Source organism: Coccinella septempunctata, chromosome 1, assembly GCF_907165205.1.
Source record: "Coccinella septempunctata chromosome 1, icCocSept1.1, whole genome shotgun sequence".
Lineage (NCBI taxonomy): Eukaryota > Metazoa > Arthropoda > Insecta > Coleoptera > Coccinellidae > Coccinella > Coccinella septempunctata.
Genome location: NC_058189.1, coordinates 9,908,630 through 9,929,553, shown reverse-complemented (window position 1 = coordinate 9,929,553; position 20,924 = coordinate 9,908,630). Strand labels below are relative to the sequence as shown.

The 20,924-nt window shown below is 33.8% G+C and overlaps 1 protein-coding gene across 2 annotated transcripts in view; it reads left to right on the top strand.

Moving 5' to 3' along the window:
- The first annotated feature begins 3,776 nt into the window (after positions 1-3,776).
- Positions 3,777-20,924, top strand: part of LOC123309656 — a 73,858-nt gene continuing 56,710 nt past the window's right edge. The window contains exons 1-3 of one of the 2 annotated variants that reach the window (XM_044892870.1): positions 3,777-3,944; positions 14,789-14,794; positions 18,101-18,354. In XM_044892870.1, the coding sequence (XP_044748805.1) occupies positions 18,168-18,354 (187 nt within the window). In that variant the 5' untranslated portion in view covers positions 3,777-3,944; positions 14,789-14,794; positions 18,101-18,167. Of the gene's footprint in view, positions 3,988-14,788; positions 14,795-18,100; positions 18,355-20,924 lie in introns of both variants that reach the window. The other variant, XM_044892875.1, reaches the window with a different exon arrangement.

Here is a 20,924-nt window from a genome sequence, read left to right as displayed (position 1 = left end):
TAACCACCACCACTGTTTCCGGATTAATAATATATGGTGAAATATCTATGGCATAAATTAAATTAAAAAAAAATAACTACAGGTTCCTTAAACCATAGAAGACTAGAAGAAGAATTCGAAAGTATCTAATTGTGTAAGTGGTATAGTAGAAGCTGTACGCACTACTTTCGAGCCCAAAATATAAACCTCTCAAAGCCAAATTGACGCGGAATATTTTTGAACGTCCGATTATACAGGCTGTCCCGGAAATACGTGATTCTTTCTCAAGTTTGAATAAAGTACCTATATAAAGACGTGTCAGGAATGATCTTCCTTCGAGCCACCCATCAATTCTGATTGAATATCAAAATGTTTTTTCATGAATAATGTAAGCTTTTTATTGTTGATATGGTTTCTGAAACTTCTTATCGAGTTTGAATAATATCATGAAATCTATACCTATTACCTAGTACTCATAATATCAATTATAGAAACGTCAACTAACCTTATACAGGGTGTCCGCGCCATGGGGCAGCGGTCGATTACTCAAATTCTATTGACTAACAAAACTAACAAAAAGAGTTTGAAAAAAAACTTTTCTTAAGTAGAGCATCCCCTAAAATTATTTGGAACAATACAAATGGTTTCGTTTCTTCTGGAAAACAATCAACTGCATTTTAAATGGAACACCCTATATATTTTTACATTTTTGAATTCCTTGTTAAATTTGAATATGATTTTGATAGCACAAATATGTCAGAATTCTGAACGGTTTTCGAGAAATTTGAATTGGCAATAACGTGTAAAATAACCTAGTTATACAGGCTGTCCACGCCATGAGGCAGCGGTCGATTACTCTAATTCTAATAACTTTACAAAAAAGAATTGAAAAATAAAACTTTCCTCCTTTTGAGTAGAGCATCTCCTAAAATTATTTAGAACTATACAAAGTGTTTCGTTTCTTCTGCACAGCTATCAACTGTGTTATTTTAAATGGAACACCCTATATATTTTTACATTTTTGAATTCCTTGTTGAATTTGAATATGAGTTTGATAACAAAAATATATCTGAATTCTGAACGGTTTTCGAGAAATTTGACTTTATATTACTATTTTGACAGTTTGAGGTACTTACATAAAGGACTATAACTCCGTCTCTATTCTATGTAATGGATTCAAATTTGGACTATGTCTAGTCAATAAATGATAAACTATAAATTCTCTTTGTAAATAATCATATTAAATACAGGGTCCACGAAAACTTAGATCCATTATCAAAACAGAAATTCATCAAAATCTTCATTTTTTTTAAATGGCAACCCTTTTTTTTCGTGGACCCTGTATAGAATATGGTTATTTACGAAGAAAATTTTCAGTGTATCATTTATTGACTAGACACAGTCCAAATTTGAATCAATTACATAGAATAGAGACGGAGCTATAAACCTTTATAAAAAAATATTAATAAAAAGTCAAATTTCTCGAAAACCGTTGAGAATTCAGAAATAGTTGTGTTCTCAGACTAATATTAAAATTTAACAAGGAATTTTAAAATGTAAAAATATATACGATGTTCCATTTAAAATAACAAAGTTGATAGCTGTACAGAAGAAACAAACACTTTGTATAGTTCTAAATGATTTTAGGAGATGCTATACTTGAAAAGAGTAAAGTTTCATTTGAAACTCTTTTTTGAAAAGTTAATAGAATTAGAATTAGAGTAATCGACCGCTGCTTCATGGCGCGGACACCTTATATAATTGAAACCTAGTTGCTTTATATATATTATATATTATAATTTCCAACCTTGTTTCCATTATAGGCATTATAGAGATAAAATGTTTGCACTCATTGAATTCGAATTTTAACTCTTTTTATGTATTTTTATCACTTCAGGATTAATTGATGGTTTTAGAGTGTTATCGAAAAAAATTTTCCCTAGGGTAGTAACTGATGAATTGTCTGAAATAAAAGTCGAATTACAAAAATGAATAAACATTAAATCGATAAAATCTTTTATCAATTACTGCCCTACGAAAAAGGCATGTTTGCGATTACACCTAAAAAAACATCATTCACTTCTAAAGTCTTTCTCGGAGTAGGTACAGGGTGGGCAAATTTCGATGTTTTAGCACTACAGTTTTTAAACCAGAGGAGATAGACAAAATCTGATACCCCATTCTCGTTCTCTTTTTCTGAGAAACTAACAATAGTAGTGGTCATTTTTGAAAACTTTCTTTTGTTTTCGAGTTATAAGCAAAAATTGGAAAAATGGCGATATCGAAATAAATTTATATCTCCGCTAATACTGATTATAGAGCTCTGAAACTGAAACATTATACAGGCACTTTTTCACGTAGAATCCAGTGGCGTGCTCGCCTTTTTAGCAGGATTTCAAATAACGAAGCTATGACCCAAAGTTATGTTTTTTAAATGGGAACGCCAGTTTTCTGTGCAATTTTTTGAAAGCTTAATTTTTACTGATTTCAAAAATATATATAATAACATCATATGGTTTGTATCAATTTAAATAATAGAAAATGGTCAAAAATCTTTTTTCTCAATATTTCAATGGTTTCAACTTTTGATGAGCATAGAAAAATATAGCATCGTATGATTACCACAGTCTCCTTCTATAAGTCCTTTCATTATTATGAAAATTTATGAAATATATCTTGATTCAAATTTTGTGAAAATTGGTAAAAAGCATAGAAAGAATGACATTGCCGGAAGGAGACTGCTTCCTTTTTGACCATTTTCTCTATTATTTATATTGATACAAACCATATGATGCTATATATTTTTGAAATCAGTAAAAATTAAGCTTTCAAATAATTGCAAAGAAATCTAATGTTTCCGTTTAAGAAAACATAACTTTGAGTCATAGCTTCGTAATTAAAAATCCTGCTAAAAAGGCGAGCACGTCACATGACTCTACGTGAAAAAGTGCCTGTAGAATGTTTCAATTTCAGAGCTCTATCATCAGAATTACCGGAGATATAAATTTATTTCGATATCGCCATTTTTCCAATTTTTGCTTATAACACTAAAACAAAAGCAAGTGGCCAAAAATCACTACTACTGTTGTAAGTTTCTCAGAAAAAGAGAATGAGAATGGGGTATCAGATTTTGTCTTTCTCCTCTGGTTTAAAAGCTGTTGAACTAAAACATCGAAATTTGCCCACCCTGTACATGAAATCCTAAGTTCAATCATTTCATCCCTATAATGAAAAAGGGTTGAAAAAAATATCAATAAACAAATCATCCTCAGCAACAAAACGTCTATCCACTTCTGGTACGAAAACTTGAGGTTGCCATTTAAAAAAATTTAACTACCCTTCCCTCCTCGCAGAGGGTGCTTGACAAACTGCTGCGTATTTTGAAATAAAAATTGACTTGTTCGATCTTTTACAAAATAAGAATCAATTTTTCTCGTTACTTTTTACTCAATCTATATAACACAATCATTAGCGAATCTTGACTGTAACTTAGTCATAAAGGACGGGCTTGGGGATTACCTTCTGCTGACAGCCCACCCATTTAAGCACCGAGTGCATTTCATTGTAGTGTTTCCTCCTCGAAATGATTTACAACTTCGATACCAAGGTCCGGCATTCAGAAGAGGGTGACCTCAGCTCTTCACACTACTCAATTACTATGGAATGCATGAATACATCACATCCCCAGGTACCGCATTGCACATTGCAATCTGACCAAGTGCGAATACCGATAGATGGCGCATCGATTCAACAGGTAGAACGCGGACAGGTAAGTGAGAGGTGGTTTGTCTCTCCCACTAGAAACTCACCTGTAAACAAACAACTTTACGTGCACCTGTGATGAGGTAAAGACTTCCAAGTCTATGAATCAAGTGAGCGGTTTCGGTTTGGTCGTAAGGATTTTTGCGTATTGTTGTGGAAAAATGTGCGAATTCGTTATTTGACTGGGATTTGGAATATACCGAGTGATTTGTGGAATATAGAAGTTTCCTCGGTTTTTTCGCACAGGTAAATTCCTTTGAGTTAAAAATTTATTTTAATTTTATAGGAGCCCTAAAAAATTAACAAGCCATTTATTGTGCATTGATGGCTCTATCAAGGCAATATTGCTTTCGAATCAAATCTACAGAATTCTTCAGAATTTATGAATGAGTAAAGAATAATAATATGCGCAGGTAAAAATAAAAATTTAATTGCGAATGATTTACAACTTAAACTGAATTAGAAAAAATATGTCAAGGTACAACTAGATGATATATAAACAAAATGTCTTTGGTTAACTGTAATGAATCGAATACGAAGATAGAATGATGATTTTAATACTAACATCCTGAAGATATCATCCTGTATCCGGGAGCTTTTCAATCATTAGTAATATATAAAAATTTCTCTAGCGAATCTTCAATTTAGATCGTGGAATATGATGATAACCTTTTCCCATCGTTTGATAGTCCAAATATTTCTTCCCAAAACTTGGACCCCATGAGAAAACCAGTAACATACGCAGTTACCGATATAATGCGTATACACAGCGATCTGTGCATTCTTTCCGGTTGTAGCTCCAAACTTGTATACCTTCTGATGTGCAACTTAAGCTCAATTCTTATCCATTATGTTGATAATGGATAATTCTGAATTTACCCCAATGAATCGAAAAAAACTCAGGAATAAGAACTTGGAAGCTCTCATTCAAAAGTTCGATATGAAAAAGAACTGGAACAGACAAAAATTCAGTGGTTTTTTTTCATATCTTCAATTGAACATTTATTTTCAAATATTGCCAGTAGAACACATACAAAAATATATGATGAGGAATGGAATTATTTTGCCGCTATATGCAAAAGTTGATTGATATAAATAACGATGCAGAAAATTTAAGCAAGGAAATCCAAAAATAATTATTCACATTATTAGGAAGTTTCAACCTTGAACTTCATGGCGAATATGTTGATTAGTGGAATTTGTAACCAATTAGAAGATCGTCATTCGAGTCAATTCTTATACAGGAGGTTTGCTAAAGATGCGGCGAAAACGCAGGATATGATTCATTGTTTAGAACATTCATATTTCATGAAGAAATATTTGGGTTAAATATACCTTTCTGAGATATGGGGAGGGGAGGACAAAATTGGAAATTTTTCATACGTTCTCGTTGATAAAATTGAAAATACAAGAGATATTTCGTCGGAGTTTTCGATATGTAGGTGAATAGTCTTCAGAAATTTGGATCTAGGCGTGACGCAACTTAATATTCATGAAAAACATCTTTTGGAAGCTGGTGGAGCTCCAAAGAAATGAAAAATCATTCGAATGGATTTAAAATTTATTTCAACTACGGACCCACGAGATTCGCTATACAGGTGACTCGTACAAATACACTGCGCAAAAAAATTAACGCACATTATGGAAATCTCAAATTTATTCTACAACTGAAGGTATTCTCAATGATAATTATTTTTATCAGAATTATGCATGCATATGTTATCCACTTTCAACGGTTTTCTTCAATACAGATGTTTTTTCCCAGCAGGAATAAGAAAAGATGATATTATATCAGATTTTGAATGTATTGGCTCCATTCAAAAATCAATTGTTCTCGATCAATTCTAGTGATCAATAGTTTTTCTTTCGTTTGATTTTCTACACTCGAAAGCTATGCAACGCGAAACACGCAATTTGACCCAAGAGGAATGTGCCCAAGCGAGAAGAAGGGTGGACATACACAAGAATTGCAGAAAGGTTTGGAGTTTCCCATACAAGTGTGTCCAGAATGTTGCAGGGAGACAGGTATGAATGTCCGAAGACCAGGACAGGGTAGACCACGGGTAACAACTGCCATTCAAGAACGTTACTTGAGAGTTTCTTCGTTGAGACAACGGTTTGCAACCGCTCGCCTCCTTCAAATTCAGCTTGAGCAAACTCATAAGGTGCAAATTAGCACTCAGAGAATATGATTTAAGGCCTCGTGTCGCGGCAAGAGGCCCAGCTCTTACCCCAGCCCATCGAAGGGCGCGTTTGGATTTTGCGAGAGAGCATATATCCATTGGGAAGAGGCCGATTGGGAAAGAGTTCTCTTCACAGATGAGTCTAGATTCTGCCTCTACCATTGTGATCGACGTTCACTTGTATACAGACGTCCACATGAAAGATATGCTCAGTGCAATTTCCTGAATATTTCGGGGGAGGATCGATTATGGTATGGAGTGGAATATCTTTGACTTCTCGCACAGACCTAGTGGTCGTTGATAATGGAGCTATGAATGCTGATAAGTATATAAGGAACATTCTTGAAGAGCATGTAGTGCCATTTGCCCCATACATTGGTGAAAATTGCATTTTTATGGACGATAATGCCAGACCCCATCGTGCACGCATCGTTCAGGAGTACCTTGAAGAGGTTGAAGTCTCTCGAATGGAATGGCCAGCAAGAAGTCTAGATCTCAATCCGATTGAGCAGGTTTGGGACAACCTCAATAGAAGGCTGAGAAGTTCAGAAAATCATCCAGCTACTCTTAATGACTTAGGAATCCAACTCGGAGAAATCTGGGAAGGATTAGATCAGAACATTTTAAGATCACTCATTTTGAGTATGAACCGTCGTTGCCGAGCTGTAATTAACGCAAGGGGTGGAAATACCAAGTATTAAATCACTTATCAGCATTTCAGTATTTTGAAAATTGTTCATTTCTCTTCTTTCACATAAGATTCCGAGAAATCCTGAATTTTTCTTCTATTTAATGTGTCTTGTTTCGTTCAAAACCTTCCCGAGAGAACATAAAAAATAAGTTATAAAGTCAATGTAGAGTTAACTTTCATTAAAATTGAGATGTTCAGAATGTGCGTTAATTTTTTTGCGCAGTGTATTTTAACCTTCAACAGTAGATTCTTGAGATCAAAAGAAACACTTTTTCTTCCGCCATTTTTTCCTAATCGGCTCGGTTTGAAAGATACAGGCTGTTGAAAAACCATAAACAAATATTATTTTCAGTTCTATCTAGCAAACCGTTTCATCGAATGTAATGAATTTCCGAATATAGTTTTTCATTTACTTGATCAATCTTTTTCAAACACAAGATATCACCCACGTCTTCCAGTTTTCTCATTATGACCATAACGTACCATAAAAATACGAAAGATTCTAAGAACCCAACTCTTGAAACTAAGTGGGACGCTATCTGCGATAAATATAGTTGAACTTTTTGTAAAATAAAAGTATTCTTCACATTTTCTTAAAAAATGCGCCGTTTTCGAGTGATTTGATGTTCAAAAATCAAAAAGTATCAGTGAAATTTGAAATACTGGGTACTTTGACTGAAAACAACTCTGTTTGAAAGATCCGAGTATGTGAAGTTTCAAAGATTTAGCTAGTTATTTTAAAGGAAATTAATTTGAAAAACTGGGTACTTATATCAAATGGGGTACCTTGTATTTTATGATTGGAAAGAAGTTCGATTGGAAAATGAACTTCAGCATATTTCAGAACATCCATGACCTTGTACGTAATAGCATTCAAATTTATTTTTGACACCAATAGGTGAATTCTCATAACTGAGAAAATTGCGTACTATATACTTTTTCTATAAATATTCTTTATTTTTGCTCAACTCCAATTAGTAATTGAAAGTGGTTCATTGATCATTTCCAAGAGAAACGGATTGATAGATAAGAGCCAAAAAATGGCCACCAGGCTTCCCAGAATTGACACCATTAGATTTTTTTTATTGGGGACATTTAAGGTCTGTTGTGTATGAACCACAATACCGCATGCTGAGAAATTCAAGTTGAAGTTTTCCAAAGTGTAAGGGCCTTATTTGAAAATAGGTTATATTTTTATCAACAAAAACATTCTACATTCTACAAATCTTTTATAATTAAAAATTTGCTTAGTTTTCATTGCATTATTATCTATTCTATTTTGTTTCGTGCCAACAGAAAATGGTGAAGTTTATGGCATTTTTGGGAATCGAATAGCCTTTAAATCAAGGTGTCACTCATAAGTTTTTAAAATGAGCTGTGCCACTCCTGGAAAAACAAAATTACCTTCAAAATAACTAGGTATATCTGTGACACTACAAATCTGTGGATCTTTTAAACAGGGTTATATTCAGCCAAAGTACCCAGTTTTTCAAATTTCACAGACCTTTTTAAGTTTTGAACATCAAATTACTCGAAAACAGCACATTATACCTAAGAGAAAATATAAAGAATACTTTTATTTTACAAAACGCTCAAATATACATTAGATAGCGACCAACTTAGTTCCAAGAGTTAGATTCTTCGAATTTTTTGTATTTTTATGGTACGTAATAGTCGAAATGAGATAACTGGAAGACTTGGTGATATCTTGTGTTCGAAAAAGATTAATCATGTAAATGAAAAACTATATTCCGAAATTCATTTCATTCGATGGAACCGTTTGTGAGATAGAACTAAATGTCAGCAATACAATAATAAAATATAGGTTGTAATTTCGAATATCTTGTGTTTTAATGAATTCTATTTGTGCAACTTGATCATATCTCTTCAGGTTCAGAAACACCATGTACATTTGTACATTTTCAATCCAAGCAGCAAATGTTCTGATACTATATGCAATGACAAAATAGAAAATAGTGAAGATTTTTTCCAGCAGAAATATTAAAAAAGGTATGAATCTCCCATTATCGCCATTTTTTTTCATAATAATTCCAATAACTCATAAACCTTGGACTTTTTACCAAAGATATGGCATACAATAGATATACTAGGTGCGCCATTTGAAATTGGAATGTAGTAGGCTGTTCCTGATATAACTGGAAGTATCAGAGGTCTGAAAAGTTTTTAGGCAGAAAGCTCACTATCGAAAACCCCAACATGAACATTTTCAGCAAAAATAATATAAACGCTTAATAGACCATCACCATGAATTGCCCTGTATATAATACTATAAAATAATGTTTCTATTTCAAATATGGGTTTTCATCAAGTGTCGACCACATCAGTTCAAAGATATTCGTTATTAGAACAGATAAGTGGTTATTTTTGGCAATATTTTTTGTTAGAATTATTAAATCTGTAGAACGATTTTGCTAAGAACGACACCGGTGTTTTCAACTATTTCATCTTCTAAGAGACTATTGGATTATTATCTACTAAGGCAACAAATTGAGGTAGGTATTCAATGGAACTCAATCGGATAAGATACAGAGTGCGTCGTAGGTACCTATGTGTCATTATCAAAAGCTACCTGTGTATTGCTCCAGTGGATTTAAATTCTATTGCAAGAACATTCCTGAAGTCTGAAGGATTCTTATACATTTATTACTTATGTTCCAATGAAAATCACTCGATTCATACCTATCGGTTTGTTGAAACAATGGCACGTATAATATTTCTTGTGTTCGATGAATCAATGGCGATATGGACCATATGCATATTACTACACAACATGACTTAGTGATTATATATGCATATATCACTTTATTCATTGTTTCTAATTGCCAAGCCTTGATAGCGTTCTCCATTATTCTTCAAGACTGACGTGTTTATGAATTGAGATTTGAACGCTCGATTGATTTGTGGCGCGCAAAAATTGGTAAATAATAAATTTAGGTCAATTGTTAAGATAAGTCTTTGTTTTCACATGAGTCAACTTGAGCTTAATACAATGGATATATTGCGTCCCTAAACTGCCAACTACACTCGCCGGCAAAAAAACTCGACCATCTAAAATTTTGCTGATGGTTCTTGGTCTTGATATTACTTCTCCATATAAAGGTAGTAGAGCTTCGTTGTCCAAGAATTTCCGTGATTTTCATCGCTTTCAATTTTTTCTACGCCAAATTATAGATGAATTCTTTAGTATTTTTTATTTAGGAATTATTCAAGAAATTTCCATGAAATGAATTTTCCATGTGTTATTCGGGATACTGAGAAAATGTACACATATTCTGAAGTAACCCGAGGTCATTCTCTATTCTGGATGGTCAGAAAGATGGGCTTACGTGAAACGTAAGAAGCATGAAAAAAGTTATTGGAGCTATTATTTCAAATGAGAACCTATATTATATTCATAACAAATAGATGATATTTTATCAACCATAAGTGTAAAATTGACTATTTCCGAGATATTCAGGAAATTACACGTTTCTAAGGTAGGTAACGGATTTAATCATGACAAAATCATAGCCGGTGCAATTCTTCTTGTGAAACACAGAAATGATTCCAATTACGGTGATTTAGATCTAAGCGATTAATAGGGAAACTAATCTAAAGAAGATGCTCAAAGTTCTGATCGTTCAGTCAAGGTATTCGAGTGCCAGAAATGTTAGATGCATGCGTTGATCTCCTAATCTCATCACGAGGAAGGCATCTTGAAAATTGTTCGTCAAAATCAGAGCGAAAAACGTATGGCTCCAGAAACAATTTCTGAAAATTGTATCCTTTTAAGATTAAAGGTCAAGTAGCTAGGATCACCTCTCTGATTATCCTGAGTAGATAAGAAATTGTCTATATAAAATATTCAAGATGGTTGAGCTACAACCCCTAGAATCCGACAAAATTTCATTAAATTTCAAGTACGGGACTGTGGAGGGTGACTTCGGAATCGAAAAAACGACACAAAACAAAAACATTTGCCTGGACAATTGTGGTTGAGTCTATCTGATTAGTTGCAACAGGTCACTCGAAAAAATTGTTGTATTTTGCGATTTCTGGTGAAAAAAGTGTAGAAAATTGAGACAGCTCATTATGTTGACAAAGTGCTATTATTGTTAGCCAAATTCATACCATTTTTACGACACTTGTTGGAGGGTTCGAACAACAAAAAGATTGAGCTAACCATTGTGAAAAAATTTGTGAATAATTTAGACGAATTTTATTGTTGAGATTTTGAATTAATATTTTTTGAACTAATTTTTTTACACTTAGTCCTAAGTATTTTTCTCTCAGTTGGTATCGAAATGAGCCATTTAATTTAATCGTTTAAGCACAGAATAATGAGTAAAATTTGGCAATCCCAAATTTCCATTTTCATTCCCACGTAAAAATCGAACGAGTGAATATTCTAAACGAAACCATATTTATGGTTTCACGAGATAGGTTTTTTCCCATTGCATTGCGATAATTCAGATAGCAAATGATCTAGGGTCATATAAGGATTTATTTCAGTAATTATTTTATTTTTTTTTTCAACTTTATCATTTTGAAAATTTTGTATAGGTGAATTTTGGTGAAACGCTTTATTTCGACCAGTTCTACCTTCTGTAAACTTTTAAATACACCTTGTATGTTTCGCTATCACAGTAGCATCTTCAGGTAGGTGACAGTAAACTTGTGAATATGAGAAGATAAACGTGTAGTCAGTAGTGGTTAAATAACTCATGTAAGTGAAAATCATCTTTTTCAGTTTTTTAGTTCAATTATGGATGTTCATCAAGTATCAGCCACATCAACTCAAGATTCAAATAAATCTGAAAGCTGGGGAATATACGTGAAGATATATGAACAAAGTCACAATAAAATTCCATGGCAAATACAAAAATATGATATTGAGCATGCCATTTCAAAAAAAGAAGTTCAAAGTTTCTTGCTATTGCTCTACTGTAGATTTGTTCGGAATCTATGAAGAGATTTTGAGTTGTACTTCGTACCATTTGGGGTGATATTAAGAAAGAATCGCTCTTTATAGGAATCGTAGAAAGTGACAAGTTATTAAGTGAATGCCGTTTCAATAAACATTATCCAAAAAAGTGGTTTCTATATACAAAGAATCACTCTCTCTGAAATTACGAAGTACCTACTCTATTTCTATTGATTTATTTTATTACATTTTCACAAAATTCATCAATTGAATTATTCATAATCTGGCATACTTATTCGTGTGCAGGTACATGTATCACTTCAATGATAATTCAGCGTAAAATAACCACATTATGATTGAGTTAACTAGGTGTTGTTGTTATTTCTTATTTACCGATACACTTGGTCGAACAGCAATTATTTTTTAATGTCCTGTAATTAATCGTTGCCTTTGAATCGGAAAGTTTCGTGGAATGAGATATTTTTAATCTTTCTAATCAATATCACGAACACGTTTCTAACAAGTAGTCATGTCATGAGATTTTATAATTGGGTTCTTTCATTGTTGGGGTGCCCAAGAGTGAAATTTTGGATTTACTAGGGAGCATCAGATTAATAATAATAAGTGGGGATACCTTGGACCATGTGGAATACATACTTATAGGTACCAAAAATTAGCTTTGTACCCATTATTTATAAGATATATTCAGTTAATTATACATATTGATAAGTGTATATTTAGAAAATCTCACTATTTAAAGTGAGAAAGCAAATGGAACGCGTCGAAACAACAAAAAGCCCATTAAAATCACTCAAATCAATTTTTCTGAAGTATCTCTCTCTAGGAGCCTTGAATCATTGTTCATTAATCATAAAAGCATCTTGAATATCCGAACAAAAATGACATTCAAAAATTTAGAGTGCAATTCAGCCAACTATTTATATTCTATTCAGGGAGAACGCTTGAAACTGTCGGGAAAGAGAGAAAAAAATTAACTGGTCTGGAAAAATTATACATGGTGTTTCATTGCGAAACGGAAATACCTAACAGGCGGATAGTTGGCATCGAGGCGGTTCTGGAGATTCTACATTTATTGGTCTTACTGTCTTCGTAACCGAGATACAGGATGTTTTATGAATTTTGCTCGTTTATTCCTCTGGCCATATCAGACGAACCACCCGGTATATTTTCTTCATATTTGGCAAACGTGTTTCTTATTCAAAGCTCAAATGTATCATTCAATAACCGCAAGGAAAAGCCAGGTCCGGATTAACAAAGAATTATGAATCGTTTGAATCCTCGATACAACGCCCTGTGAATCGAAATTTTTATAATCTGTTTCGATATTTGAAAAGACCACAAAAAACTCAACTGGGGCGTGTGAACTGCACAAATTTTTAACGTAAAATTGAATTTCAGATTCCTGAAAGTGGTTTGAAGGTACTTTCAATGATGAATTATCAAAACTATTGAATCCATAATTATTTTAACATTATTTAATAATTACTTATCACCTTGGTTTACCTTTTTCTAGCTGCAGACCATTTCAGTTTGTATTTTTAAGTTACCGTCTCTTCATTTCCAGAAAAAAAGACCTTGTATATATATAACTAATTATCGAAATGTATATTGCTTGGATATTGTTATTGAATGTTTCAGTGAAAGAAATGAGATGAATTTTCGTTGAAACTATTATGTATCTACATGTATTCCAAATAAAAAAAATGAACAAAACAAATATAAATAAAAAATTGAAAGGAAAAAACTACATAAACTGCTCGAAATGTAGTATAGTCCTCTGAGATCAATACTCTAAATCAGCTTACTAAAAAAAGCTAGCCAGAAAATGGAGAACAATCGGTATGTAATTCTGTTGGAATATTCTGAAACGAGCAAGGAAATGTTTAGACCAAAATGGAGGACATTTCGAGCAGTTTATGTAGTTTATTTATTCTAAGTTTGTAATTTTTTTTGTTTTGTTAATTTTTTTTATTTGCCAAACATGAATATGCATAATTGTTCCAACTACAATGAAGTCGACCTAATTCATCTCAATTCTTTCACTGAAACATTCAATAACAATATCTAAGCAATATCAATTTCGATAATTAGTTGAATACATGCAGGGTCTTTTTTCTGGAAATAACGAGAGAGTAGGGAACTTAAAAATATGTACAAACTGAAATGGACTACAACAGTCTATGTACGCAAAGTAAATATTATGAGTTGAGCCTTGCGGCTTTCACACTCCTCTTCAGAGGAACATTCACTTATCCCAGATATCTCAGATATTAAAATGATTAAGCTCTGTAAGCTCTGTTGCAGCCCTTTCCAGGTTTTGGGCCCATGGTGGTGGTCGGGATCGGGTCGCTCCTCGGCTATTTGCTGACGCTTGGGTTCCTGATCCACCCGCATCTCCTGTCGGAGCAGACGGTGTTTCTCTGCATTCCCCATGTACTTTTCTCGCCGTTCCCAGCAGTACCGCTTTCTGCATAACTCTATAGATATTTTCGTCCAACTGAAGTTTCCTCAAGTTCTCTAGTAGTTTCTTCGGTATCAGGCCTGTAGATGATATGACAAGAGGGATGGTCTTGATATCTTTCAGCTTCCACTGTCTCCTGGTTTAAATCCGAGACCTCTGTATTCTGAAATTTTTTCAGTGTGCCTATCTAGAAGATTGTTATTATTTGGAATCGCCACGTCGATGAATAATGCTCTGTTCTAATCCTTATTTAACAATATGAGGTCAGGTCTATTGGGAGTTATTTTCCTGTCTTTGAGAAACGCAGTGGCGGATTTACCATAGAGGCTAAGTAGGCTGCAGCCTAGGGCGGCAGATTTCAGGGGGCGGCAAATTTGGGGACAATTTTGTTTGCACGAATTATAGAAATTGAAATACTTGTATTTCATAGATATTTTAATATCTATCTACATCTGATTTTCCCTAATTATAAAAAAACTGACCAAGTAGTGCATCATTACTATTTTCCTGTTTGACTCTTATTTCGGCCGCTTTGGACTCTATACTGAAACTTCGTGAGGGTGAAAAATTTTGGTGAAACCAGATTCCGAATCATTGGGATGTGTTTCTTCGGTTCCTACGAAAACACAATTCAAGAAATGTTTGTCCAGAAGTTCGTATCTATGGCTCTATTTACAAGGTGAGCAAAATTGGTTGTCTACTGAGGGGATCTCGAGAACTATCGCAGCTAGAAAAAAAAACGGATTACACATTCTCAAGCTCTTTTTACATAACTAATCCAAATCTGGAAACAGAACCGGCCTATCATTTCTAGATTTTGAGTTATAATCAAAAATTTGGATTTTGACGAATTCGAAAAGTTCTCATAGCTTTTTTGTGTTTGAAGTTACATATCTGAAACTTACCTTCTTAGTGACTTTTATACGTAGATTCTACTGACAGAATTTATTTTTTCCAATTCAAAAATAACAAATTCAATCAAAGTTTGCATTAAAAAAAAAAACGAAAATTCGCCTAATGTTTCGAAATGAAAAAATATTTGGTGCTCGTCAGTGGATTCTACGTGAAAAAGGGCCTGTAAAAGGTTCAAGTTTCAGATCTTTAACTCCAAAGACAGAAAACTTATGAGAACTTTTCGAAAAATTTCATTTTTTGCTAATAACTCAAAAACGGTTTTCACCATTCTTTGTTTCTCTGAAAAAGAGCTCGAGAATGTGTCATCCGTTTTCTTCCAGCTTCCATAGTTCTCGAGTTTCCATCAGTAGACAAAGAATTTTGCCCACCCTCTGTAATACACCAGCGACTAATTGTTCGGGTGAGAGAAGCTTTTTTTGCCTGAAAAAGGTGAAAAGTTAGGTACCTAAGAACCATATTAAGCCAAGAAAAGCTGAACGCTTTGGCTGTTTTGTGTATAAAGTCAAAATTTCGTATGACGACATCGCAGAAAGATATTTTCACAGCGGGTTTCATAAAACTTTGATTGTGCCATCAACGCTTGATTTCAAAAAAGAAATCACTGAAACCTTTTCATTGCTGAATATATTGAACAACTAGCCATAATTTGATACGAGAATGATATTATGAATGATCATGACTGAATTATCGATTGAAAACAAATTGACGTCTTCTGTTGGTCAATCAAGCGTTGATTCCCTGATCAAGCTTTATGAAACCCGAGGTGAGACTTTTATGACTTACATTCCTATTTTATTGTCATCATCAGTTAGATTGTGACCATATAATACATATAATAATATGAATTGTAGGGAAGGTCTTTTTTTTGTGCCCCTGCTTAGTTACAGCCCCCAAAAGATGGCACCCGAAAAGCAGTTTTTGTATTTTTTTTATTGAAAATTAATAAACTTTCACGTATTAAATCAAGCAGATATTTTATACGGGCGGGAAGGCATTGAAAAAATTTTGGTTCTGTTCGTCTATGATAGAAAGGGGTAGAAAAATCCATTCCTGATCCTTGCTTCGCATGAAACTTTTTCCATATTCGTATCTTATAATAAAAAATTAACTTTGGATAACTTATGGCCATATGCACCGTTTCATTAAACGAGATTAATTCCTTATACATCCTTTTTTTCCATAGAGATTCTATGCTTAAACGTCGTTTTAGAGCTTAAACTTCGTTCAATCAAACGGTGCATACCACCATTGATCCATTCTCAAAAAATCATCTTGAGATTTTTGTCACATAGACTAATCAAGATGATTGTGTGCACAAACGCAGAAATATTCAATATGCACTTTGTTTTTACGCGAATTTACCCAAGAAACTACAAGAGACCTTATTTATTAAGAATGGATCAAGCTATCCAAAATCAATCAAAATGTTGCGTTGTAAAAATGATCTGGAAACTCGGGAACTGACACATCAATTCCCTAGGTCACAATAATTATTATGGGTAGTTATTAGGACCAACGTGTACAAATCTCTAAGTTACATTTTCACTGACACAAAAATTGTCATTAATATTTTGAACTAAATAATTATGGTAAGGGCGGCAAAATTTGAATAGCCTACTGGCGGCAAATATGTAAATCCGCCACTGGAGAAACGTGAGATCCCAGTAGAGCTTGTGATGATCATTTTACAATACAGCATCCGGATGGTAATTATAATAGGGAACCTTTTTTGACCTTAGAAGTTGGTATTTTGTTGCCAATTCTTGGTGAAGGATCTGGGCAACAGCATCATGTGAATTCTTGTACTCCCTGCCCGCGAACTTTTGACATCCCCCGGTGATGTGCTGGATTGTTTCATGTAACGCACAGCACAGCCATAACGACAGCTATCGTCCGCCACTGAGGCATCCTTGGCGATATATTTCATGTAGTTCCTTGTTAGAATAACCTGATCTTGGATGGCTAGCATGAAGCCCTCTGTCTCGGGAAACAACCTTCCGGAAGTCAACCAGTAGTTCGACGCAGATGTATTGACGTAATCATGGTTGACCTCGTTCTGATGCCTTCCATTGCAAAGGTTTGCCGATCAGTTTCTGTATTTTGCTTTCTGCAGAGTGTTCAACGGTTTCCAAGTGGTCCTGTTGTAGCTTTAACGCAGTAGAACTATCACGAACACAAACTGCTAGATGAAGTTCTGACGAAGCAGCTTTGTTATGGAAATATTTCCGAGGTCCTTCAATTTCCTGAGACATGCGGTTGGATAAATAAACAATTTCTCTTCCCTTAAGGTGTCGTGGCAGCTCTGTCCGTTTTATTGAACTTTTGGGATGATGTTTATGTGTTTTGTCAGCATCGTTCTCATTTTTCTCTGTAAGGCTGCTAAATCGGTGGTGGTCTAAGAGATAATACCGATGAGTAGCTCAGCGCTTTGATCAGATTCTTGTTGTTGAAATTCTCATTATCCTCTCCTCATTCTTCGGGTGAACCCTTCCATTAATTCTTCCTTCATCTGGCTCTGATTGATTTTTCTTGCCTGTTTTATGCCTAGATACTTGTACGTATATCCTTTCTTTAATGCTTCAATTTCTGCACCTTCCTTGAGTTTGAAAGTACCATCTTCTATTTTCCCTCTCGTTATTTTCAGCAGTCTATATTTTTCCAGTCCACCATTTTCAGCAGCAGTTGCATTTGTTTTTTTGGTAGATGCGAAGAGTATCAAATCGTCCATGTAAAGGAGATGATTCAGATTCATCATAGTTCTACTGCCGCTCTTGATGGCAAATCCGTAGTCAGTAGAATTCAATCTATGAGACAAGGGATTCAGGGCCATACAGAACCACAGAGTGCTCAGCGAGTCTCCTTAGAAAATCCAGCGTCTCATTGGAATAGGTCCAGTTGTAATGGGGACATCTGGTGCTTTCATTTGAAGACTGGTACACCAGGTTGTCATGGAGTTTTCCAGGAACTTAACAATATTAAGATTTACTTTGTAAATCCGTAAGATCGTCAAGAGCCATTCGTGAGGTATCGAATCGAATGCCTTTTTGTAGTCTATGTAAATATATCAATCAGTAGTCTACTAGTCTATGTACAGCGTAAGGAAAATTATTATTATTATATTCATTCTTGTAGAATTCCGGAAGACTCAATTGAAATTCCTTTGCAGGATCGACGTGCTGTCAGCAAAATTAAAATGTGGAGAAGAATTGACTGAGTTGAAGGTGGTTCAACATGGAATTTGCAATGGCGAAAACCATATTGTGGTTTATGTTTCTGGTTGTGAGTGTTGAAATCGTGAGTGCTGAGGAAGGTTGTTATGGCGCCGTGTTTGTTGCCACCTCTGTTGTACTCACCGTTCTCATCACGCTCCTGGTAGTTGGTGCTGTCTATTTTTGGTTCAGAAAAAGACAAAAATCAGGTGAGTGCTGAAATATTCAATTGAAAGTATGATAAGCCAAAAGGGTTTATTATTAGACCAACTTTGGTATCGGAGATTGTTGTGGTTGAAGATATCAATTTGTATGTAGAATATTTGAAGAATCTTCAACGTCTTGCAATTGAGGGAGCGATATTTATGTTATACAAATATTGTTCCAAGATTGCTTCCTCGTGCTTGTGCAACGTTCCTGGCATTATAATAGTGTGACAATATTCGGAAAAGCGTTTTTAAGCAAATCTGTCAACTTCTTCTTATCAATCCAGTCAGGGTAGTTATTATAGCACAATCATCACATAAGGGACAAGTGACAACTAATAATACCCTTTAGATTGCAAATAATGGGAAAACTCTGGTACTTTAAATAAATAGCTCAAGTGAATATTATGTGAAATCAGCATTAAATGAGGTAAGGTTTGCCTTAGAAATATGGTGAAATGTGAAATAATTCTATTTTCACTGATTTCAATATCTTTAGATTCATTTAAAAAAAGATTAATTGCTATTATTGAACAAGAAATTCTCTTCAGAAAAACAAAAACTCTAAACTACTTGAAAAAGAACTAGTAGAAAATTCAAGAGCACTGCGATAAAGTTATAAAAACATAAAATTAACTAGGTATAATGAGTACAAACACGCGTCAGCATTGTTAATTGCACTAATTCAAGGACACAAGTAATGTGCTTCTACCGCATCATGAGTACCTACTGTTATGGTTCTGTTATTGTCCTAGGAGAGCCAGGAGAGGTATAAAGGTTGATGAACAAACCATTTGACATTGCAATTCGTAATAAATGTTTTGCTTCAGAAAACATTGTGACAACCACTAAATTCACATATTCTATTCATGTAATTATAGAAATAGGAAATAGCTCTTTCATGAATACAGTGTAAATTTCTTCGGAAATATAGTTTTCCTTATTTTTCCATGAAATCCACAAGACCAATTTAATGTAAAGGATTCGTGCCATCGTTTATAGATTGATAAACGAGAAATAATATAAGAATATTATAGCAATTATCATATTAAGGATTTAGAATTGTAATCGATTAATGATTACAATTATTGTAAATGTTGATCATTTCATCATTCTATCAGTTCTGCCAGGACTGTAATAATTGATTTGATGCAATATTGAAACAATTGATTAAAAATAAATCGACAATAGGAATAGTTTATGAACACCTAGTTGTCTAGATCAGATGGATTCTTGTTACGATAATGCATCGAGCAGTTATCTCAGGGTAATGAAAAAATTTAATTATACATATTTATAATCCTAAACATAGTAGTCAAAATTATTTATTTATATTTTATTTATTTATTTAGAGAATAGGGGATACAAACAGTTGGGGAAGCCACAACAACAGTATCCACTATAGAAAACGTGAAATAAATTTTATAATACGAAAATAGGACAATATCTTTGAATGCATCATAAGTTTGCAACTTAATAAGGTGGAATTATAAAAATTAAAAATATAATAAATATAAAAAAAGAAGATCGAACTCATAGTAGATTCAAATAAAGGAACATAGGTATTATTATATTTATATACCTAGGTAACTGACACATTCCAAAAAAAAAAAATCAAAATGAATAAAATAAGAACAGAGACGTTTAAAGAAACAAACTATAACAGATTTGGATAGAAATGATCTAATAGGCTGTATGATTTCTTCAAGATCATTTTAATTTTGAGTGGTGTGAGGTAAAATACGTCAAATAAATTGTTTTTTTTTTAAGGGATAGCAATCTACATTATGCTGAAGTGTCAGATTCTTAGGGCAATACGTTTGAGAAAACGTTTCTGGACTCTTTCAAGGTGTGAGATATATATGTTATACTGTGGGTTCCAGATTACTGAGGCAAAGTTTAAGCGGCTGAAGACGTGCATAGTAAACATGTATTAGGGGTAGATTTTTTCTAAATGGTTTGCATTGCCTAAAAATATATCCGAGAATTTTACTAGCAGATTTCATTCAAAATATATTTACTGGGTTCCATATTTTATCCCAACCCTGTATTTTGAGAGACTACAGAATAAGCATTTATCAATTGTGCCTTTTAAAAGACCTGTTTTTTTCAACTTCCTTTATATTTGTGAATTTATTATATATAAAAATTAAATTGAGTTGAAGATTTATCATTCCATTATCTAAACAGAGACTTCCTTTCAACCGTCTAGATACCGGTAGATTCGGGTGACTTGGGACAGTTCTGTAACTTGGGACAATTACTCCCCTTGCAGATTTTTTTGTTTCTTACCATTTATGAGTGAAGGGACAAACTTATAAGATTGTGTAGCGTCTTTTCGGTTAGTTTAACAATTAATTCCTGTTGAGTTTGCCCTGACCAGAGCGTTTGAATCGACAGGAAAAATTAACGAATTCAGGAGAGTAAAAGCACTTCTTTTTATGGCCCTTATACTTTCTAGTGTCCTGTTCATCTGTTTCACTTTGTGCATGTGTTATTTGTTTTCTGGATACGTGGCATATTGGGATATTAGATATGTCATGAAACAATAATGTTGTTTACAAATCAAACGG